General features: G+C 42.0%; 1 protein-coding gene across 1 annotated transcript in view; it reads left to right on the forward strand.

Annotated features, from left to right (window-relative positions):
• The first annotated feature begins 5,981 nt into the window (after positions 1–5,981).
• The window catches only part of ABHD5 (abhydrolase domain containing 5, lysophosphatidic acid acyltransferase), a 30,932-nt gene continuing 11,554 nt past the window's right edge, over positions 5,982–25,359 (forward strand). Inside the window, exons 1-3 of the mRNA XM_068404672.1 lie at positions 5,982–6,117; positions 23,240–23,325; positions 23,600–23,972. Of these exons, the coding sequence (XP_068260773.1) occupies positions 5,993–6,117; positions 23,240–23,325; positions 23,600–23,972 (584 nt within the window). The 5' untranslated portion in view covers positions 5,982–5,992. The remainder of the gene's footprint in view (positions 6,118–23,239; positions 23,326–23,599; positions 23,973–25,359) is intronic.

Below are 25,359 nucleotides of genomic sequence, written 5' to 3' on the forward strand. Positions count from 1 at the left end.
CACCTGTCTCCAGCTCGTGTGTTTATGTAGGTACACATTCAGATCTGAGGAAGAGAAAACAGAAGGTTGTGGCATAGGGATGCTGCTTAGATGCCATCTCATGCAGCTGAATGTCTCATCGGCATGGGTTCTCACAGCTAGCATATATGACCCAGGCAGACAGAGTCACAGTACCCTTGATGGGAGCACCCTTCCACCCACCTGAAAACACCTTGTCTCTCCCCAGCCACTCCTGTAGCCAGGGGGGAATTTCAGGTTAATCACATGTGAGTCATGTAGTCTGGAATAGCCAAGAAGTTCTGGCCAGCAACACAGCCTGTCACAGCCTCAGCTGTTGCTGATACTGATATATCAATAAAGACGTATCTAGGCACCCCTCTTTGCAGTTCACTCACTGCTTGGAGCACTTAAACTTCTCTTGGCCTTCCCTTAGCTGACTCTTGCACACAGTTACACAACTTCCTACCACAACTGCTGTGGGTGCTGTTTCAAAATGGTGCTATAGGGGCTCCGAATGCAAACCCGCTTGAGATGTTGCAAACAGCAATTCAGTCAGGACCACTATTTACTTTGCTTACATGACAGGACCCTGGTGAAGTAACCAGCAAAACTCTTCTTGTAACTCCTCAATTGCACCTCTTTTGTTCCAGTGCCAGGCTCACAGAGACTCTCGTTTGCCTCAGCCATTCACTCCAACAGTGTCCCCTCACAGTCATGGCCACAATGTCATAGGTTTCTCAGTCCACAGACAGCCTGATCCCTGAGCAGGATCAAACCTGAGTCTTGGAAGGAGCACAAGAAAGCTTGCCCTCCTGCACAGCAAGAAAGTGAAAGAGGCTGAGACAGATTGTTTCCCTATGCAGGGCAAACCTCAGGCACAAAGACCATAGCAAAACAGCAGCCTTGCTTCAAGGAGGGTCTCCCATATCACCAACATCTCTCACAGCTTCCAGGACTTTGGGTATCTGTAGAAATAGCCTCCTTATGCTCACCAAAAGCAGAGACATGTCGGTTGGAAGATGTTGGCAAAATTCATGTGAAGGACCTCCAAGTAGTCGAACACTTCCTGGTCAACCTATACTGATTTTAAACTCCTTTCCTACACTCAAATATGTCTAGGAAACAGAATAGCATGGAGCAGTCACACTAGGAACATAACAAGCATGCTGCCATTGGTCTCAGACTTCTACTCCATTTTGCAGGGGAGCACCTGACATAGCACGAAAATCCATTCACCATTCAGATCAGGCAAAAAAACCCTAAGCAATGAAGATGCTCCATTTGCCAGTTGCTTTTGGATAGAGGCATGCAGCTTCTTGCCTCTTGACGATACTTGTTTGGACCCAATCCCACATTCTTTGGCAGATCCCTACAGCTCACTCTAGGGCTCTTCCACTCTTCCCCCACTCAAGAACATTACCCATAACCAATGTGCTATACTATCATGAGATCATCTCCAACAATGCTCCTGTGACAGAGTCTACAAAGCAGTAAGACAGATAAAAAGTTGAACAAGTTGCCTGTGGGCTGCAATGTCCCAGTAAACCACCGGGGTCTAAGAGTGCCCAGTAATATGAATCTCCAGACTCTACAAAGACTGACATGGTTATTACTTTTCCTTTCTTCACTGACTTATCCAAGGCTGAAACGTCCAGCTGCCAGACTGCCATAATACTGAGGTCCAGAACCAGGCAAGCAGAGGCTCAGCTGATTCCTCCTCCACCTCATCAACACCAAGAGCTCTTCCCAGACAAAAACAGACGACAGGACTCTGGACAGACTTCCTCATTTACACATCCTGAGAGCTGTGTAAATCTTCAGTCTTCCCACCCTATTTGGGCTTCCACTCAGGCTCAGCTACAGCTAGGTCCAACACTTGCAGCTCCAGCTGACAAACATTAGGCTTCTCCCCTGAAGAAGCATGGCAGATAAGCTAAGTCCTCCAGTGATAGCAAGGCTCCCAGGGACATCCTGTGACGGCTTCAAGGTCCTCTTGCTGTCATGAACAGGTTAATTTGCAGAAACCAATCAGTTTTATTCTGCTTTTTCCTTGTTATCCTGAGTCCCTGCAAAATGTCAAAATAAGGTGGCTCTCCTTTTCAACCTGGGCTACCTGGGATGCAAGGCTCAAATTTTCAGCTGGAAGTTATGCCTGAACTAAAACACGGAGAACAGGTGGAGTAGACACTCAGAGGAAAAGGATCTGTGGGAGAAAGAAACAACGGGCCTACAGAGGCTGTATGGTAGTCAACTACACGCTTGCTGAAGCACCACAAGGATGCAACTGATGTGTGCCCCTTTGTTCATGAGCTGGGATGCCATCTTAGCTTTTGCTACCAAATCAGAATAGGCACAGTATACCATGTTCTTTTCATCAAGCTGCCAGTTTTACCACTTTCATATAAATAACACACATAAACAACCTTTTCCCCTCAGTCTGTACATACTTGGCCTGGTCAGACTTCTCTATGGTTTTTGCTCAGGCTGATTTTAGCAATCTATTTGTGAGGCAGTTCGGAGAAGTAGCTTACTAAGTGGGTCGTTATGAAAAATGTGGGTGGTAAACACTCTTGCTCTCTTTTCATGCTTCATTAAGTCACAAGCTAAATGACAAGTAGCTACTTCTGTTGGATCGAAAGTAGGATCACAAGCGTAACACATATAATACAGAAATTCTGTGTATTTGAAGAATATTGACATAGACAATAGTACAACCCCAAATCTTAAACAGCTAAGAACAGTGCTACTTAGTATGAACTGAACTCTAACATATATAGTCTCAAAGTTATTATGTGAAATCCAGAGTAAGAAAGATGGCTTTGACACTCAAACTTCTGTAATGTCATCTGGAGTCTTTTCTCTAGCATGGAGATTGATTTTATTTATCTCAGTCCAGGACAAGGGGGATTTGTGAGGTCAGCTGTATTACTTTTCTTCTCCCAGCAAAGCGAACTTGTTTTTGCTTCTGATGCTAACAGGGAAAGATGTTTGCCCTGAAAAAAAGTATAACAAAGGAAGCTGTAAGGATAACAACAAAATGAGCAGACATCTGTTGGTTGGTTTAAATTTTATTTTATCACTGTGAGAGAGAGAAGTATTTTAACCTTATCTATGTTAGAAAATGGGATCTGAAAATAGAATTCTGGTTTATGATAGCAACCTCTTATTAAAGAGAAAGAAATTAAACTAATTCAATAAAGAGGGCCAGATGCAAGTCCCACTAAAAATCAACATAGAGAAATGAGAGACTAAACAGTAGCAGGGACCATTCCCTTAGAGTCAGATATTTTCAGTGTCCAGAAAGTTCTCAGTAACGCAAAACTGGAAAAACTCATCTGAACTACTTGCTTCTCATTATGATACAGCTGTCCTTCACTCATTTACACTGCAACATCAGCCAACTGATGCATGACCCTCTTTTTTCTGTCAGCGTTATTGCAGTCATTTCTTCATGCACAGAAATACAGTTCATTTACCCACAAAATCAAATCAGCTCTAAAGAAACTGAGTCATTTCTATCAAAGGCTGAGAATATAAGAGAAAGAGCGGCTGCTAAATGGGAGTGGGCTACTCATATATTTACATTCTGAAACAAGTGTAACCAGTTAGTGCTTGTGTGAGCACTACTGAATTAAAATCACAGAGATAACTGTGTCTGAACACTTGCATGTTCCAGGAATAGGGCATAAATCTTGCTTATGAGGTTTTAAACTTACTATTCCACTGAAATGAAGAAGAAAAAAATCACAGCGTTCAGAGCTATTGTTTCAGGCCGTTTACAAATTCTAGACAGCATCATTGCAAATGTTTGCCAGTGATCACATACTTCTGCACTTGTAGATATTCACATTTTTGGTAAATAAAATATTTCAGAGCAATAATAAAAAATAAATACACTCTCCAGAGAAAAATGTCAGATTGCCAAACCATTGTGACACAGCCAAAGAAACTTTAGCTGAGATTGTGTAATCTCAGCTATCATTGTTAAAATTGCAAATGTTTTTAGCTGAGAATAATTTCAGCTATTACCTAATTAACCTTATGCCTTTTATCAAAGGACTTCAGAAACCAGAAGAAACAGTAATTAGTCTTTTTTTTCTGAAGTGCTTCAGCTTAGTGGCAAAATTCAGAACAACTGCAAGACTTAAAAAATTCTTGCCACTCCTTCCGCTCACTGCACCTTGCTGCTTTAATTCAATTAAGGTTTGTTGATTGTTCAATATGAATGCAGTTCTTACGCAGCTGAATAATAACACAACCTATACCGTCAGGCTAAATGCTGTCTAAGACAAGCACATCCGTTTCCTTCCCCCAGCGTTTTCCTCCCCATAGGCATGGCTGCACTTAAGTCTTTCAGAACACTTGAAAATGAAAATTGCAATAGGTGTTCTACTCGTAATCGTCTTAGGGACAGATACTTAGGGACAGTTAGATCCAGAGCTCCTAATTTGTTTCTTACAAAGAACCAAACACAAACACCAACCTGAAACCAAAATCGGGAATAAAACTCCTTAACACTGGGTTTAGCATTAACGAGCAGGCATTACTTTATTCGGCCGAGGGACATGGGGGAATTACTCCAGCTAACACGTCCACCGAGGCACAAAAGCACATTCATTATATATGTTATAGAAAAATGACTATTCATACAATTCCCGAGAAAAGCCCGTCGATTCCAAGAAACCTTATGCTTATGCTAATATATTATGTAATGTTTTTGCGCATGTGAACTAAATTGGGGAAGGGGTCTTTGGTGGTCTCTGGCGGTCACAATCCCCCCATAGTTATGCTGTCCGCTGTATAACCCCACTTTTGCGCAAGTGTGGTTGATGCCTTTATGTTGACGCATGCAGGTGGCTCCAAGGAAAAGATACTCTTCTGGTTCTTACAGGATTTATCTCTACTCGTGGCGTCAGAGCTATGAATCAAGTCATTTAAGACACTACAAAGATGTTGTTCACAGTCTTGTTTACCTTCAGCCCTTTATAATTAGTGAGGAATTTAACAGAGACCTTGGGTTCTCTAAGACTAAGCACAAGCAAGAATCAGTGACGACTATAACTCTAAGCGTTATCAGTCCCAGAAGCAGACCCTGTCTGCAAAACATGCAGTCAGTTTCAGAAAGTACAGGTTTTTTAGCTGAAAGAAAGATTACCGAAAAGAAAGTTGATTCTGTCTAAAGGTTACACAGAGCAGGCCTTTTGGGGCTACTTTTACTAAACTGTCTGGTATCACTGCCACCTCTGCGGGCCCTGCTAAGCAAGCTGGCGAATGATCTGTTTGTGGAGGGGCTGAGACTTTTGTTTGCGTTCTGCTACTTCTCCTGCTTTACTTGTCAGCTGTGCGCAGCCACGGCGGCCTTGCTGCCTACCCGATGTACCCGCCCGGCGCTCGGCCTGTCAGGCTGTGCGTTACACAGCGGGGAAGCGGGGGGAAACACACTCGCTCGGTAGCGACTACACCCCCCCGTGCCCCAGACGCACGGTTCGCAGGGCAGAGGCGCTCCCGAGGACGGTGCAGCTCGCCACAACAGAGCGCTAACCCCGACACGGCTTCACCCTCTGCCTGGGCCCGGAAACCGCAGCCCTTCCTCACGGCGGGGCGCTCCCGGCCTGTGCCGTGACCTCGGCACCGGGGACACACACACGCACGACAGGGGGCCTACACATGGCATCCCGGGAGCCTTGCTCCAGCAAGGCCGCTGGGCAGCGCCCAGGGCCCCCTCCCCTCTCAGGGGGACCCTGACCCGCGCCCACACGGCGCCGCGACAGGCGCCCATCGCCCCGTCCCCTCACCGCACACCGCCCCCACCACCGCGCGCCCCAGCGGCCGCGCGCACACGCCCCTCCACCGCCCGCGGGCGGTGGTTGGCACCGCGAACGCAAGGACGCTCTGGCCGCTGGCGGCGGCCCCGCTCTATGGTGTTGGGTGGTGGCGGGAATGACGCAGGCGCCGGGCGGGCGGGGAGGCGGGAGGGAGGAGCGAGCCCGTGATGGCCGGTGCCGCCGCCATCGCGCTGTCCCTCGCTGCGCTGCCGGCCGCCGCCGCCGCGCCTCCGCTGCCAGCTCCCGGCCGCCGCGCCTCCGCCATGGCCGAGGAGGAGACCTCCAGCGAAGGGTGAGTGGAGCGGGCCTGGGGCGAGCCTCGTCCTCCCCGCAGGTGACCTCGGCGGGGCGGGGGCGGGGAGCCGCGGCGTCGCCTGTAGGGGCGCCCCGGCAGCGCCCCGCCGCTACAGGCTTTGCTTGCCCGCCTGCCCCCGCCTCTGGTGTGTCTCGCCGCAGCCCGTACGAGCTGCTGGATGGTCGTGGGTCGCCGGTGCCGCGCCGCGGGGCTGGAGGCCGGGGTGGGCTCCCTCCTGCCCAAGCGGCCCGCCGGGGTCCCTGCCCCGCAGCGCCTCCGGTGCGGCCGCCCCGCCGGCCCCTCTGCGCTCCCGCATCGCCTCTCGAGTGCGGTCCCTGCCCACGGACACGCTGTCTGCCGTGTGTCCTGCCGCACAGGCCGCCTTCCCGCGGTGGCTGCCCCGCGTCCGTGTGGGTGCGTCCTCGCACGGGCAGGCTCCCGGGGGGTTTGCCACCAGCGCCGTGCCCCCGCCGCTTCGCCTTCCGCAGGGGAGCTTCGCGGTTCCTGGCCCAGCTGTTGTCATTGCACACCTGCCTGCATGTAGACATACACATTTCGCTGTCGTCCTTACTTTGGTGTATGTGCACGCTGTTACTGTCACCCACCCTTCCTTCGCGCCCCAGAATCCAGTGTGCGCACATCTGTGTTCTGCTGCCCCGTGCTCTTCTGTGCCTTTGCAACTTTACCTGTACATACAAGGATCCCATCTTCTCATTCCATCTGTTCTATGCCTTCACTTAGATGCGGAGCAGGGAGTAAGGCTTTGTCAGCCTCCCTGCCACTGCATCATCGTTGTTCTGTGTAATCTTTGATACAAGTAGGAGATGAGAGCACATCTTTAAATTGTAAACATATATGCTGTTGCTGTAACTTTTCCCTTTTCTGGTATTGTGTGCCTGCCTCATCTCTAGCTATCTCTACTAACATTTTCTTACCTTGCGCTATCCCAAGGCATACACATCTACCAAAATAACTCCTCTGGCATGAATTATGCTGCCCGTGTTCTTAATGTGTATCCCTAATGCTTGTTTGTAACTACTTACTCACACTCTCAATATGTGACTTCATTATAGCTATTAATCACTCTTGTGCCTGAAATTACATAGTTCCACACTATATCTTTTTTCTGTGTATATTCCAATGGTTCCATAATAATCAAGTTACTAATCAGTGGTCTGCTCTTCTTCATTCACATAGTCTTTACTTGTGTATGTCTTCTCATACCTTGTCTTTCAGTGTATGTTTTATTTCTCATACACTTCAGCTTCCAGTACAGACCTATTCTTATACTCTTGCATTGCCCCCAAATGTATTGTCTGCCATCCTTTAACCCACTAGCCTATCTCTGAGTCTGTTCACCGAACGTACTTAATACCGGTGCTGGTCACTTATCTCCCAGTTTGTTCCATTATATTTTATGGTTCCAGTCCAAAAAATATTCTGTCAGAAAATATCTAGCTGTGCTCTAGTCATACATGTGCTTTATCCCCTCTGTCAGATGTGTAAGTGTGCTTTGTACGCACTGTTTACATGAATTTTTCCTGTTTCTCCATCCTTTAAATATCAGGTGGTGTACCTCATTGCTGATTGCCTGGCCCTCAAAAACTCATTTCTTGCCTTTTCTTCTCCATCTCACTTCTCTCATAATTAAGTCTTGTGTTATTTTGAGAAATTCCACTTGATGTTCTTTAGCTACTTGCATGAAAATCGTGCTGTGCATTCCTGACTTCCTATCAAGGATGTTACTGTTTGCATGTTGTCACGTTACATGTCTCTTCTATTCTCTTTCAAAACTACCTGCATTCTCAGTCTTGTTCTCTTTTCATTCCTTTTTCCGACTTCTGGCTTTAGTGTTTCATTTTACATATTCTGCTGCTCTGCCAGCTCAATCTGACCAGAACTGGACTATCCATCTTTTCCAAACTCCCTGTTATGCCTTTATCCCCACATATAGACAGCGTTCTCTTTTCAAGTATACACTTCAAAGGCTTCCCTTTCAAAGCACTGTGCAGTTTTGTCTACTCTGTAAGTCTGTGCTCTCCTCCTTTCCTCAAACTTAGAATAGCCTTTTAAAATAATCTTCCCCCCCCACCCCACCCTCTGCAACATTACGTATTTGAAACTACAGTCCCCTTCTTGGTTCTGTGTTCCTTCTAACCTGTTCACGTTCATAAAATACACGTCATTTGTAACACCTCTTGTTGATGGTTTACGAGTTTTCTAAGTAAGAGTCTTAAAATAGCTCTGCCTCAACCTGTTTTGTTTGTGTGTTCATTCAGCGCATTAGCCTGACGTGTATGAGCTGTCTGGTTTGATCACACGGAGTGCGGAGTGCCGCCGAGGCGTTGCCAAGCGCCCTCAACTTCAGGCGCCTGTCAGGATTGCAGGATTGTAACACTAGATGATCTGCACATAGGGTTAGGAATCGCAGGCTAAACTTTCAAAAGGCTTATGACAAGTTCCTCGTTATGGCTTACTCAGCTGAATAGCTTTTAAAGGGAGTTGATTTTCAGGATGTTGTCGGTGTTCCCCTTCTGAACAATCAGGCCATTTGATATGAAATCTTTCAGAGTAAGCCCCCCAGTTCATTAAAGACTTCTAAGAACAAAATCTCATCCTTCTTTTCCATGAATTTAGAAAATGCATTAGCTTTCATGAAATGTTAGTGCTCCAAGTTAGTGCTTTTATTGGTCTGTTTCTAACAGTAGTCAAAATTAGCATTTCTTCATCTTTTCAAGTTGAGCAAAGCTCGGTACCCAGGTGAAACACGTAAAATATGTTAAATATTTTTTGATTTAAAACTCCGTGGCAGTGAGAGGAAGAGTTACAACATACCATCAAAACCCTGGCTTAAATTGTTAGTGTGAGGAGTATATGAAGAATAAATATGAAGTTTACTTTATCACTTTGAAAAAAATAGTGTGACTCAACTTGTTATGCAACGTGCTCAGTTTGTTGAAATCTAGTAATTGTGTAAGCGTGGTGAAAACAGAATAGCAGTGGCTCGGTTACTTTCTAGAAGATCTCAGCTGAAAGATACTCATGACATTGTCCTAACTTTGAATGAGGAGATTAATGAAACAAATGTTTTGGTCTTCATCGTGGAAGGGACTGCTTGGTTAACATGTCACCTGCTAGTGATTTCCAAACCTCTTCACAGCCTTGGACCTTCTCTGGTTTTTTTAGATGTAGACTTCTGCTTGTGAGGCAAACAGCCTGGCATGAGCCTGCTGCCAGTATTGAGTTAACTTGTACTCACTCTGGATTCAGCAGGACTGCTTATGGCTTGTAATATAACTAGTAATAGCAGCTACTAAATGTATATATATGTATATGGAAGAAATCCCAAAGCCAGAATGCTGGGTTTTTCCCCCTCTAAGATAAGTGGAATAGCTTTCTTTAAAACAAAAATTTTAAGGGATCTGCATTTACAAGCCTATGTGAGATTGGTTGTAGGTGGCCTGTAGTCTCACAAAATAATGTCTTGGAGTAATAGGTAAAAACATACACTGCAACACCAGTAATCACAATTATTCTGTATTATCCTTCAAGCTTGTTTGTATTACAGAATTCTTTTTATAATTTTGAAGTGAGCCGATTGATTAATAAAAGAGGAATAGTTTATTAGGCTTAATAGAGCCTCTGTCTGCCTCTTAGTAGGACAGTTCACGGGGATATCATAGTGGTATGTTAAAGCGTAATATTATAGCATGAAGGAACACTCAACTCAAAATTTTTGCTTGTTTTTTTTTTTCTCATTACATCATCTGGGTTTTAAAGCAAACTGAGTGGGTAGGCTGCTGAAAGCAGGGTTCTCCTTTCTTTGTGAAAGGGGACTATTTCTAAGGGCCTTTCCTATAGCACAGGCGATGGACAGTGGGTCTGGGACCTACAACTTGCATTTTTAAAGAGCGAGTGAGACATAAGTGCAGTGTGGTAAGCACATGTGGGAAAAGGTTAAAGGATGTTTCCTTCCTCTTTCCTGATTTTGTCTTTTTTCACTGGCAGGGCTGTGTCAGTTATAGCTTTGGTGCTTAATGCCTTTTGCATTACATTTGTGTGCTCATCTGAAAGTATATGCATGATCAGGTTTTCAGGCATTTATAGGATTGTTTCAAACAGTTTTCCTGTCCTTGTGTGAATTCGGGAAGGGGAACTCTGTGGTTATCATGAAGATCTCTGTTCTCCCCCAGCCTGTGCTGGGGGAGAGAGGGAAAGATCGCAAAATACAGTAGGGGCTGTCTTCTCGTTCCAGTGGCAGAAGAAAGATGGACATGGCAGTGTGGTCATGGCCCTGTCCCTGGACAAGGAAGAATGTCATCTAAATGCCCCCATGAGGGGTTTGATTAAACACTGTAGGAGGCAGAATAGTAATGTTCAGCTTTTCCTGGCTGGCGACAATAGGCAAACATTATGGAAAAAGGTAGATCATCCATTCAGCTCTTTTTACTTGGTTTTGACTGCTCTTTGGATTCCCTTGCTTTTGGGTATTCTTTGTCTTAGGCTTAGGACAGAGATTCAGAGAATTCAGTTTATTATTTGTTAATTTTTTTCATTTGCTTCACCCGTTTCACATTGGTCCTCCATGGCTATACGTGATGTACTTACCTTTGTGAATGGCATTTTTAGATTTCTGGTAGACCCATTGATACATTTACCTACCACTTTTCAAGCTCCGTCAGCTTAGCAGGAAATGAGATGACAATTGCTGGCAAGGAGTCACCAAAGGACCACAGCCTTGGTCAAGATCTGTTCATGAGATGACAGTGAGGCCCCTGGACTTTGATCTTTCACAGTTTAAAAACAAACCAAGTAAAATTAGAGCATCCCATACATTTCATTTATAATTCAACAAATACATTTGTGCTTCTTCAGATAATTATTTAGTTCCTTGTAGTTCTTTGTGGTTCCTAAGGGGGACTGCCTTAGGAAACATCATCTAGAGGTTTGAATGCCACTGGCTGGGCATGTCTAGGCTGAGAGGTTTTCTCCTTCTCTTCCTGAAACTTGTTCTTATATTAGATGATAGGAGGAAAGGCTACACTGAGGTGCTCCAGCGAACTGTGGAAGGTATCCCCCTCTATTCAAGCGGCAGGGCATCCTCTCAGTTGCTCCTTTCCAGCGGCCCGTGGAAAAGCTGGTTGCTGCCTTCGGTGAAGCAACATTGAAGTGTGTGGTTTCCACTTGTGTGGTTTCCACTGCTGCCACGGGACATGCAGGTGATCCCATGCTATATGTGCGTCACATTTCGTGTATGCAGTAAGTGGACATAAATTTTTATGGACACCCTCACTAGGGAACAGACACTTTCAGTGTCTGGCCGGAAGGTTTCCACTGCCTCCCATAGAAGATCCCCCTGTCCTTCAGTGACTACCTGGCCAAGTCATCTGCTATGACAGAAATCCCCCATTAAAAAAAAGTCTGACTAGATTTATCAACCATCCGGCTCGAGTCGTTCAAGAAAAATATGAGAAGCAGAGGGAGAAAGATAGTAATTACATAGTAGCTTCTAATTTACATTTAGGATGTTACTAGTGGGGGTAAGGCAGGTTAAAGAGGCAGCATTAGAAAGTCTGCTGCTAATTGTGTGGGTCAAGTCGAAACTTTCCAAGTATCAAGCAAAGACTCTACTACAAAAGCTGTTGAAGTAGGATTAGGGTCCGTGTGAGTAAGGGGGGTCGTAGGCCCAGTGGAAATTCAAGTGGAGTCATAAATCCAGAGGGGCGACTGGCTGTGGGGTTGCCATAGTATTGGTGACTATGGGTCATTGGAGAACACAAACTTTAGCCAGTACTGCATGCGTTTGGTGTATTCAGAGTTTTTTAGAGCCTGCTAGGGGGCTGGTAGCCCCAGTTAGAGACCTGCCCCTCCAAAAGGGACAGTCTCTATGCCAGGAGGATCTCTGACTTTTCTGAACTTTTATAGGAGAATCTGAACAACTTTCCCAACTGATAATTTATTAAAACATCTTTTCTCTTTCCTCTTATGTAGTGGTTTATTAAGATTGCTTGTTGAGGAAATTTTGATTCTCATGTTTCATAACTTTTGAGTATTTACTTGCAATTCTGACATTCTTTCAGGATAGGTTTTTGTACATGATTTCTATTGACAGCCAGGGAGAAGAGGGCATGGGAGGAAAAGTGAGCGTCTGCGTTTGCGTTGGCTCTGAAAGCCCCAGATGAGAAGCTGAACAGCAGGAGAGAGGTCAGTAGAGAAGAGAGATTTGTGAGTCAGTGAAACTGTATAAGGGAATGAGGTCAGTCTGGAATAAGGTTAAGAGGGTAAAAGAGGAGGATTTTAAGTGACACCAAGAAAACATGGTGAGGAATGGCGGAGGAGGAAGGTGCTCTGAATGAGTTGTAATAGAAAACCCATTTGACCCATTTAACTTCTTACCTATTTTTAAAACTACTTACACTTCCTTGACATCTAAAGCATTTGTAGTGTAGGCATGTACACAAAACGGTCTGTTATGAAAAGGGTTGTGCACTTCTTGGGTCACCAGGACACTATGATAAAAGAACACAATGTAGAAGCTGTTCTGATGATCTGCAGTGAAACAACCCATCTTCAGTGTGTATCCACACTCGAGTATGAGTGGGGTTTGTGTATAGTGTGTTTGGAGCTAAGGGAAATAATCATGTCCTTTAGATCATCTTTTATCTTATACAATAAGAATTGTTCTATAGGAACACTTATAAGTGTTCTTATATGGCTCCTTATAGAAAAATGAAAACATCCCTCTCCTATTTGTGATCTAAATTGTGCATAATACACTACGGAACATAAACAAAAGATAAGCAGGGTAGAGTGTGGGTGGGCAATAGTGCAGATTTATGAGACGTGCCTGTTACATGTGTGTCTTGCTCTTTGTGGAACTCGGGGACAGTGTGAAATGTGGGCCTCTGTCAGGATAGGTATGGGGAAGCTGACAAATAAGGTTTAAGCAAGGTTGAGGTTGTGCAATATCTGAATGGCAGCAGGAGTACAGCAGTATAGGTGGATGAATAAACTGGAAGTAGTAGAAAGTTCTGTAACATCTGAAGGGCACCAAGAGGAAATTGTCATTTTCTTTATTTTAATTATGCTTTTCCTCACGAATTTTTAGTGTAATGTGCAATGTGTTGTTTGTAAAAACACTTAACAGCTGTGGCAATGCCAAGTTCTGTCAGACATGAGTTTACCTTGGAGGAGGCAGGGAAATGTAGGTCCTCACTGGTACCTAACCTGTGTGTTACACACATGATCCCCATCACAAGGTTGAGTAGTTTTAGTGGGACTGTGCAGCTCCCCCTTTTCCTCTCCTCTGGATCTGCATCTTTATCTCTGTATTCTATATTCTTCCATACCTGGTCTGTAGTTGCTAATACGATTTTTTCTCTAGGCTGTGTTTGATTTTAGCTTTTAAATCAAAATACAAAATAATGGGTCCTTAGAAGAGATGGAAGGAAATAACCAAGGAAATAATTGCTTAGCTCGTTACTATTAGCAGTTAGTGGACCATAAAGTTTTAAGGGGAAATGCCTGTATGTTAGAGAGTGTATTGTAAGTTAAGGAGGAACAATGTTTCCGAAAGCTTGTTAGAATTAGTTCTCTGCTCTGTGGTATATTTGTGACCTGACTTTAACCTGACTGAAGAAGACTTTGTGATATTTTGAAGGATGGTAGGACACAGCCCTTGCTTGTAGATTTGGAACCTATATAGCAGTGAACAGTAATAGGAATAAGTAATAGCTGGATGACCACATGCATGGTTACTTCATTATTGCGCACATGCATAACGGTTTCTTGCATTGGGTGCTACCACAGCTTTTTGTAAGCAGTATGAGCATGACAGGTTGCAGGCTTGGGTGGCAGTCCACAGATAAACTTCGTTCCTGTGGTACGTACTGAAAAAGCACATGCCCTGAAATGGACACTAGAAGGGGGATGGAAGGAATGACAAAAGCATATAAAAAAGTATACATATGGATAAAAAAAAACAAAAGGCAATACTGGGAGACAGAAGAAAATGGGGAGGGGGCCGCGATGATGCAAGGTATACAGCAAGGCATACCTGTGGCTGAGGTTCAGCATGGGAGGGAGCAAAACTGTAGGTCCTCTCCACTGCCTGAATGCTCACATTGCTCAAATGAGTTTGAATAATATGGTAAACTTCAATATCACTAAAACAGCCAGAAAATGCTCATTGATTATGGATTCACATTCATTATTTACATTCTCAGGTTAATTTTGATAAGTGATAGTCCTGTGTAGCACTGTTAATATAAATAGAGACAGTATTAAAATTTGCTTCGGAATTTTTACATTAATTCTGATGATAAATGTTCTGAATACAGAGTTCAAGATGCAGTAAGTACAGGAGGAGTGCATTGTTTTTACCTCTGACCTAGTGTAGCAATATTCTGCAATAACCCATCATGGGCTTTTTGTTGGAGTGGGGCTGATGTACATTACACTTCCTAGAAATATATCCAGAGGTTTTCAAAACATTCTATTTTAATGTTACTGAAGTATGCAAGAGTTTCACAACATCTAATTGCATGGAACATCTTGGCTCAAAACTCGTCTAAACAGAACTTTATGGGCAGGGTTATAATGTCATCTGGGGAAAAAAATTGGTTTCCTTTTTAAGTCGTTCACAGGAATTTCATACATTTTTTTGTCACCTCATAAAAATGGTAAACAGACATTTGTTAAAGGATTGAGGTTTTTTGTTCTCATACCATATTCCTAATTCTTACTTCTGGGTCTTGCCTCTTTAGTGTGCTCCTCAAGGTCTTTCCCTGAGGATTACAACATTTTTGGTCTTTTCATACAATGATTATGAAGTGGAACATGGAATATTTTTTTTCTCCTGATGTTTGTCTGCAACTGCCAAAGCCTAATTTTTGTCCTAGGAACATCTCATTCAAATTGTTGTTGTGCTTCCTACATCTGACTTCTTCTGTACATGCAGAAGCTCTGCCCCTGGATATACAGCCTTTGCAATAACAGTTACTGTGCATGGATTGTGTATGCTTGAAATGATTCTGACTGTATTCATTATTCTCAGAAAACTGAACCACTGAAGAACGTGCTGCACTTTGGGGACAGGAATGAAGGACTACAAGGACTCCTAAAATTGGTTATGCTCTTAAAGTTCTCACGAAACCATATCCTGAGCCTTGTTCCTGAGACATCCCTGCCCAGTTAAATCCAGACTGACTGAGGTCATGATTATATGTTACTGTCTGTCAGTGGCAGCTCTGACTTAAAAGCTTGCCATCCTCCACCTTGCCTCACTAGTCTTTTTTTTCTACCTTGCTAGCCCATAGGTCTGCTGATTAACTGTTTGGCTTCTCTGTAGCTGGGTCTCCATAATTACCTGATTTAAAACATAGTTTCTTTTAAAGCTGAATCATTTCACAAGTCTGATAGAGAGAGCAGCCACAAAATAGTTGAATTGGCAGAACGGAGGGAGTAGTAAGCTTTTAGATCTGACCTGATCTGATCTGCTGGTAGTGAGGATGGCCTGAGATTCAGACATTACATCACCCAGTTTTCCGCATCCTGACACCAGCAGGAATAAAAATGCAGAAGTAGGGTGCTTCTCAGAGTTGGACTAACACACGGACTTCTCTGTGGGTTTTATCTTTCTCATTTTAGAAGTTGGCTTTCCTTGACTTAACAGACTTGACGCCAAACATTAACTGCAGTCAGCTACTTCTGTCAAAGGTTTAAGTCTAATATATATTTATTTGCTGCCTCTTGTTCTCAGTTTCATGCAGAGTATGTTGCTTGCACATGATAAACGTATTTTTCTAATTTCCTACACTTTCCAAATTTAATTAGGAAACTTGAGTCCTCTTTCATGTTAATCAGTAATACATTCTGTCATTTTCAATTAAATGTGCTTTGCTTTATAGTTTTTACTTCATTTTATAATTAATAAAATCTCACCATTATATTCTTATATATTCTTTGAACAGGTGGAGCAGTTATCCTGGTCTTTAAGAGTGTATTTTATTTGCTTCTTTACATTACAAATTTCTCCACCCTAACTTTCCCTTTCATAGCAAGATTTCTGCTTTAAAATAGTACCAAGCTTGAATGTGTCATTTTCCTGGATTTTAAGTGATTACAGTTGTTGAAATGATAAAGAGACTGCTGTCTTGTCTGAAACCACATTGGAGAACTAGAACCTGTTCATAAAATTAAATCCACAGTGACACTGACATCCTAATTTTAGTGGTACTACCTTACGCGTTTTAAATTTCTTATCACTATTAGTCATTTAATATTCTGTTACCAAACAGAAAAATGTTATCAAAGGTGATTCAGAGATATGCAGTTCCAATATATAATACTTCTAAAACTTTCTTGAGTTGAAAATAGTTGCCACTTCTGTATCTCCTCAAGTTTACTTTTCAATTTACTGGAGTTTTAGAAATATGTTTTCTTGTTCTTTCACACAGTAGTTTGAAATAAGTTTATTGCGTTTTTCTCCAAAGTATTTTTTTTTCCCAGTGATTTGTTAAACAACCTACATTCAAGAGAAATTCTCCTGGGAGTAAATAGAGAACAAGATGGAACTTGGATATAGTGAACACTGGAAAGAAAAGTATTTTTCTTTACTCAGATAGTAAGTGTTTTTTGTGATGGTAGTGTTGCTAGTACATGTCGATAAAGAAGCATTAATTCTTGCCATAATGAGTAATGTAAACAGCACTCAGTATTCTGGTGTTGCAGGCCATTAAATTAATGAAATAGGAAAGGAAAAGTTTATTATAACTTAACTCTATCTTGGACATAAATTAGCCAATTTGATTGTGTTGTCCTTGACTGTTCCTTTTGCTTTGTATTGTTTCAGGTTATTACCTGTGAACTTAGTAACCAAAACCAGAATTTGCTCTGAAAACTTGGTTGTGGTGATAATGGAAGAAACCACATCCTACTTACCTCTTAGGCTTTGCGTAGACTACTGCTGATGCTGAGTTAAATGCAGAAAACATTCAGCAAACACTTATTTCTACCTTTCCTCTTAAAAAAAAAAAAGAGAGACAAGAAAAGAAGAAGATAATGAAAGGGGTAAAAGGGTATCTCTAGTTATTTCACTTAAGCATCCATCCATACAAAATCCTATGTTAACTATAGAGTGTTCTTAGAGCATTATAGTAAAACAGTTTTACTTTTGAAATTAGCACTTTGCCCTAAATTTTATATGTTGACCTCTTGCCCCATTATGAATACCTGGTGCTCCTTTTTACTCCTGTTTTGCTCATTCTTAGTATTTCTGTAACAATTGAAAGGGCTGAGTGAGTTGCTTTTCCCTGTGGGTAGTTGCTCTATTCTTTTAATTATTGATCTCTTTTGAGTGTTGCTTGTGGATTAATTATAATGTTTAAGTATTTAGGGTTTGTTTTGATAAAATGCTGAGCACTCTAACCTCAATTAAGCAGAACTCTTAAATATATGACTAGTTTCATTGAAGTACAATGCTTAAGTGTTTTTATGTGATGGGGTTACGTGAAACCTTAGAAGAGTAAGCCTTATGATGCTTATCATATTTGGTTTTCGACACATTGGCAGCTCTGAACTCCTTTGCTAGCACAGTGCTTAAAAAAATACTTTATGCAGAAACAAGAGGAGAGAGTCTGAGCTGTCTTTGCATTAGCTTACTCTTGTTTTTCTGTTACAGTGCGAGATTATCTTAATTCGGGGCTAGCTCGAAATAATGGTTGTTCATAACTGCCATGCCAGCTGGATGGCCCTGAAAATCACAATGCCATTCCTCTTGGTGGTGGACAGAAACAGTACAACAAATTCTCTGCATTAATTTGATTTTGTTTCCTTCCTTATAAATGTCTGGAGTTAATTCTGAGAGTCAGGAGAGGAGAGGGTTGGGATTTTTGAAAGATCAGCTTGATTGTGATAAGATTTAAGGGTAAAGTGAAAAGTTTGAAATGGTTTATGAGTGAGTTTTACCTAGCTAAAACCTTAGTAGTTTGCCACATTGTCTTCACAAATTCAATTAAAAATATTAAATATGTTTATTTGCTTGAGAGCAAGAGAAAACCAGATACAGCTAGGTGGCTCGTGCATTCAGTTACATTCCTGTAATCCTTTGCTTGTGAGTTATTGTGTAATTATTGCATACGCTGAGCTCTGGCTTCCCTACCGATGTCATTTTTAAGTCCAAGTAATCTTCATGACAGGAAAGTCTCTTCTCCACACTTCTGTCACTGATGTATGTTTCAGCACCTGTTTCTTGGTCTATACTGGGAGTTTTGGTTATCTTACTAACTTCAAAATTCTTAGTGAAAAGATGACTTATATTCAGCACTGTACAAAGACATCTGCATGTCCTGTCTCGGTGGGTCAGCGATTTTTGACAAATCATCATGTAGCAAATGGCGTTGCTTTCATTTACTCTGATTTAGTGTTCTCTTGCTTGCAGGTCTTTTGTTCTGCCTTTTGGCCACACAAACTTTGCATAGATTATTACAGCTAGCTCTACAGTGGTGGTGTACATGGGAAGATAACCTCTGTTGAATGATTTTAAGCTTAATACAGCTTGTAAGCCATGCATTCATATAACTAATGTGTGTATGTAAATTGTAAGCTTGAACAGGGAGAGAATGAGCTCGGTGTGTGTACATTTATATCTCCTAGATGGAGTTACACGCAACTTCTGCTGAACGTTCATTCAACATCTTTATATGGTAGAGCTTAATTTTTTAAATCCACATTACAACCAGAAATCAAATAGACTATTCAGCTGTTTGAGTGCATACCTCAGTGTTACAATAGATGTTTTCAATTCTTCAGTATTATCTAAGCTTCTATGAGCTTTTAGTGGCGTACATCAAATTTGCAACTGGCTACAGATCACAGAATCACAGAATGTTAGGGATTGGAAGGGACCTCGAAAGATCATCTAGTCCAATCCCCCTGCCGGAGCAGGATTACCTAGACCACATCACACAGGAACGCGTCCAGGCGGGTTTTGAATGTCTCCAGAGAAGGAGACTCCACAACCTCTCTGGGCAGCCTGTTCCAGTGTTCGGTCACCCTCACCGTAAAGAAGTTTTTCCTCATATTTATGCAGAACCTCCTGTGTTCCAGCTTGCACCCATTGCCCCTTGTCCTGTCAAGGGATGTCACTGAGAAGAGCCTGGCTCCATCCTCATGACACTTGCCCTTTACATATTTATAAACATTAATGAGGTCACCCCTCAGTCTCCTCTTCTCTAAGCTAAAGAGACCCAGCTCCCTCAGCCTCTCCTCATGTCATCAATTCTCACCAAGCTAAATAGGATTAATCTAGCTGACAGAATGGTAGTATCTGAGTTACCTATTTGCCACATTCTTCATCCAATTTGACCTAATTAGTGGAGGTGGGTGGGTCAGGTTCACTGTGCCTCTGCCTGTACTTGAAAGTTACCCTCGGGCAATTTAAGCTGTGCTGTGACAGCAAGTTCCTGATTGAAATTAACATTCAAGCAGTTAAGGAAAAGCAATATTATACTTAGTTACATTTTACACAGTATTCAAGTATTCTTTACTCCTTAGATGTCTAAAGATAGTAATCATTACTTATTTTTAAATCATTATTTATTTATTTTTATCCTATCTTATGCTTGGACCCAGGGAAACAGGACACTTGCTCCAACCAGCCAGCGTGTTAGGTCCTGGCTGGCGGCTTGACTCCTGCACATAGCAGTCGCATCTCCATGTTGTCAGGTGTCTGTGCCTGTATCCCTTTTGTTTTCATTATTTATTGCTGTGTTTGGTCACCGGCATAGGCTACTGATGCTCTCACTAATCTAGCCTCACACCAATCACCTTTACTTTCTGCATATCTAAGGCCGTTCAGTGGGTGTCTCTGGGGCTTTTGCTTACCTTCTGCTCTCCTGCCCCAGATGTGTTACAAGAATTGTGGAGGTCTGTTGGCAGAGAGAGTAACTTATTTGAACGCCCGTCAGGTCAGCAGCCACCCACCTGCTGGCCTCTTATTTTTCCAGCCTCCAGTACTCCAGACTTTTGCAGGTGGCTGTGAAGAGTGTAACTGACCCCAAATAGGAGATGCGAGCAAGCATCCTATGGCATGCACTGCCCTACTCATTATTGCTTATTTTGGCATGAATGTGCACACTGGTTTATGTTACTGCATGGCCACAAACGAATATAGAGGTTAAATTCCGGTAGTTACGTGCCTTGGTAGTTTGACATGTAACGCCCGTATGTACAATCAGTATAAAAACGATAGAAATTTGGGCTGTCAGTTGCCAGATTTATTTCACACTTTTTGATATAGCAAGCAGCTAAGCCCAATGGATTTTGTAACTCCTCAAAATATAAGAGGAATTATATTTTAATATAATATAATAATTCCCCTGTTGAGTTTTCTTTTTGTAAAATGAAAGATGGAAACAGAGTGTCTGGTAAGTGGTGGGTGATAAGAGCAGAGTGGGGTCTGCCTCTTCTGGCAGCAGGTACCTCACTTACAATGTGAATCTACTGCTGAAATCTGTAGTTTTCTTTCATATCTTATCTCCATTGCTGGTGAGCACTGTCTTGAAAGGTCCATTGCTTCTTTTTTGACATTACATAGCTCTTTTAACTTTATATCATAGAAGTAAAAATGATAGGCCATGTAAGCAATTGACATACTTGCGTGCATTTGGAAGACACATCTAGCACAGATGTACAAAAGAAATGATACAGCCACACTCCAGCCTTCCAAAGGTACCAGAGAAATGATTCAAATAGATTAAACAGTTGATTGTTCTCCCCATGTGAAAAACATCTAGCAATGTGGTAAATTATTTTTGGAAGGTAGGGGCCACCAAAGGATTAAGTCTTGAATATAGGTAACTAAATATTTTCTTTCTGAAATAACTTTTCTAGAAAGTGACGGCTTTTTTTGAGAGAAAGCTGCCTTCAGTTGCTCTTTCAGTTCAGCAAGTACAGAATGACTGAATTGCAAACATAATTTTTATTTTAAGCGTTTCAGCTTGCTGACTGTGTTTGTCAAGCTATGTATATGTGATGTCTCTTCTGAATGAAAATCTCAGTATTTATAAACAGTACTGATAACTAACAAAAGAAAGAGCGGGCATCTGTGTTACAACTTTCCCATTCTGATACAATTTTCTAAATATTCTTCCTGGGTATCCAGGTGTCTCTTTAAGACTGGGAAATAAAATTCTGGGACTGTGAACTGTAGATTTCATTTTTATTTCATTGTGGTCATATCTCTGCACTGTTTTTATGTTGACATGTTGTAGCTGTACATTTCTGTTTAAAAAAAAAAAATCTTTAAGGTTTCTTTGCTAAATCAGTGGGTTTTGCCAAGAAGAAACATTTCGTATAGTTTTGGCTTGGGGAAATAGTGGGTTTTTTGCATCTGACCAAGGAGTTAAGAATGAAAATGCCTAGTTGAGCATATAACTAGCAGAAAGTTTGGCTCGGAAGGGTGGTGACGTAGCTATTGTTTAGTAATTTACCAGAGTAATTCATAACATTGGACACAATTAATGATATTGTTAAACTCGGATTTCACAGTTATTTGCTGGTGAAATTGCTTTTGGCTGGTGCCAGCTTTAACCTCTTAAAAATCTTAATTTTAAATAAATACGTAGATTAGTGTGGAAGCAAAACACGCTCCTTCACTTCTTAGATTGCATGAGGACATGGCATGGAAGGACAACTGTCCCTTCCCAGTCCCTCAGTACAACATTGTAACGATTCCCACAGTCTGGTGGTTTAGGAAGGTTATTTACAGAACAGCCAGGCATCAGTGTGTTTCTCAGAGGAGGAAATAATACTGAATAGCAGTGAGCATGGGTGATTGGGTGATTAATTCTTTTTCATCGGGTATGGTTTCGGGTTATTTTTTTTTTCTTGATATCTCCTAATATGTTTCTATGAATCTGAACAGTGCAGCTTGCAATTGCATTGTGCATCCCCAGAAAACCTTCCGTGTTGTATCATAAACTTAAGTAGCTGTGCAGCTGGAGATTCTGCTCAGCCCCTTAAAAAGGTGGGGAGAAGGTTCTTTGGATAAAGAACCTGGGGGGCCAGATCTGTAATTTGTTATCGATATACTGTGTACACTCTGAAAAATTGGACGTTAGTAACCTTATAGTCTTTTAACATGAATTGTTGTACAACTAATACTCGCAGTGTTCAGTCCTGAAAATACTGCAACTAACTGGAAAGCAGTTCAATGTGGGGAAAAAAAGTGCTAAAGAAGGTAAGCTGATTGTGAACTTGGTGACCTTATCCTCTTCCCTATGAGGAATTGTCTGGGGTCCTACAGCAGCAGCCTTTGCACTGATAGTCTGAGCCACTTCAAAAACAAATGAGAGAGGCAAAAAGAGGATTCCGTCTTGAAAACAAGGGATAAATTGGCACCCAGGAAGAGCTGTACCCAGTTGCTGTGTCCTTTGAAGCACTGTGGGTGAGGCCGTGCTGCTAGCTGAGTCATTCCCCCTACCAAGATAGTAACTGACAGCTGGAAAAGCAGCTTCTGTTGGGGGGATGGCAATTGCTGGTTTGTTTTCCTCTGGGACTTTGTTTCTAAGTTGGTAACGAAGGCCCTAGTTTTTTTCCTTTGCTGGAATAAACCTGCTTATTTTTCACTTTTTAAATTTATCTAGTGTATGAATCAGTTCAGGTTAGGCTGGCGGGCGCACGGTTTATTGCTTTTTTGGAAATAGTAGGTTCATGCAGGGTAATGTGTGTGCAGGCAGACTTCCAAGGGAACTTGAGAGGAGGCTCGAAACCCCAGTGATTGTGTTACAAATCGTGCCAGGCTTGTCGGGTCGGCATGAGGGCTGATGTCTCCAGGTTCTCAGAAGCAGCCTGCTCTGACGGAGATGGATCAGTACGCTCTGATAAGGAACACACTGTGGAGAAACAGCTGTTTGAAGAACACCCCTGATCGTGACACCGCTTTATAAAAGTCAGGAGAAAGCGAATTCCCTCCCACTGCTCACTCCTGTCCTGCGTGGCGTGTCATTAACATGGGTTCTTTCATGAAGAGCAGCAAAAGAAATGTCTTCAAAGCATCAAGTGGTGCAAAAAATTACCATCTTGCTCAAGAAATTTTTATTCTGTATTGCTGTTGTAGGTTAGGATGGTTATTCAGTTGGCTTCCTGCCTGGTGTCCCACGTCACTGCTACACCTTAAAGAGGCTGAGGACAAAATTCTAAAATGTAAGTCTTCGGTTTTTAATAAGATTTATAGATAACTAGATTTTCTATAAATTTACATTAAATATAATCAAAGAAGTTTTTAAATATGGCTTTTACACTGTGATGAAATAAACAGTTTTAGAATTAATTTTCATTGTTCCCTCTTTTAGATATTTGATTGTAGGCCCTCTCCTTTGAAGGGGAGCTCCTATTTAAAACAGTAGTTTCTGTCGAGTGTCCTTCATATTTTATCAGGCATGTCTAGCAACATCATTTTTTCCCACTCTTTCTTCAGGTATTCTAAGCACATACAATAAACAATATGTGTATATATCTAAGGGAAATAAAATATGGACACTGACATTCTCTCCGGAATTTTCCCATAAAACTCCGCTTGTTCTCCTGCATGGATTTGGAGGAGGTCTTGGACTGTGGGCTCTGAATTTTGAAGATCTCTGTGAGAACAGGACCGTTCATGCTTTCGACCTCTTGGGATTTGGGCGTAGCAGTAGACCACACTTTGACACTGATGCTCGGGAAGCAGAAAAGCAGTTTGTGGAATCCATAGAAGAATGGAGAAAGGAGATGGGGTTAGAAAAAATGATTTTACTTGGACACAACCTAGGTGGATTCCTGGCTGCTGCTTACTCATTAAAATACCCATCCAGGTATGTGAAAATAAAGGAATGAAGGAATTTCTTTTCTGTATTTGACTAGTGATTGTAACACAGATTTTATTTCATCAGACTCTTTATAGATTATCTTTAAACACCTGTGCTGATTTAAAGAAACTTGAGACTGAATTTTAAGCCCAAAGTATTAATTGTACGGTTTGTTTCCAGGTGAATAGAAATAAATAGATATGGTAAACATGCTTTTCTGTGTACTTTTCTGTACCTCTTTATTTTTGTTCAGTACCCCCTTGCCATGTTACAAGGCGAAATAGCAAAGATCATATTTATGGGTGAATGTTTTGTGACATCTCTGATCAAGCGTAGGTTTTTGAAGGGAAAATAGGCCAGTTTCTGCTAAACTTCTCATTGTTATGGATAGCATTGAAACTTCTGAACATAATTCCCTTAGGTAGTTTATGCCTATATACTAGCAGTCGGCCTGGTCCCAGCAGGATCATGTAAAAATGATTTTAGTGACTATTTGATTTAAATTGTCTGTATGATGCTTCATATTTTTTCTTTGCAAAACAACCCAGCTGCAGCCATCCCATAACTGTATTTCATCAGCATTTTCTGCACCATATTGTGGCCAACAGCTAATCCATTTTTTTTCCCTTAAATTGACAATCTGTCTCTTTTTTTGATATAGTCTGGTTATATAGCCTCTGGTGAGCTAGGATCCCACCAGCTGAGGTCATTCTGTATCAAAAAGGACATTGCTTTTGTTTAGATACCCATAGTGAACTCCTGTGAAAAACTGTGAATATAAGTTTAGCTTTCCACATCCTATGGCAGATTCTATATTATACGAAGCATATCTTATTCTTTTATATTCACACCGATTTATACCATATACATTTCTTTGCCTCTTATTTGGAGATTTTGAAAGAAATTCATTCATCGTTTTTTCCTAAAACACTGGCTCTTGCTTTCCAAGTGGACGACAGCTGGCACATGCGGCTGGAAATGATGTGTGAAAGTAGGCGTGTGTCTAAATCCAGAATTGCACTGAAGAAATGCAGTCCTGTGCTCTAGGGATGTAAACCTGTTATCCTTTTGGGCATAAAACAACTTGTAGCTAACTGTAGTTAGTTTCTTGTAGGGATCACTTTACAAGTTCCTTAACCCTTTTTCTGAAGCATCTATAAATGGCACTGTCCATTCCCTGTGGTGTGGGATATTGTTCCTGCCCCTTGCTGTCTTACATCGAAAGAGACGCTTTGTTTTCATGCCTCATTGTGCTTAAGTTGGGGTTAATTTGGGGGTGTTTTAGTTTGTGCTCTCGCATTACTAATGTTTCCCTGAGACTAAACTAATACGGTCAAATTAGCAGATTGAGTGGTAGGATCTTAAGGTAGCATTGAATCAAGTGATAAATATA

The sequence above is a fragment of the Nyctibius grandis genome, chromosome 7, assembly GCF_013368605.1.
Source record: "Nyctibius grandis isolate bNycGra1 chromosome 7, bNycGra1.pri, whole genome shotgun sequence".
In the NCBI taxonomy this organism is placed as follows: Eukaryota; Metazoa; Chordata; class Aves; order Nyctibiiformes; family Nyctibiidae; genus Nyctibius; species Nyctibius grandis.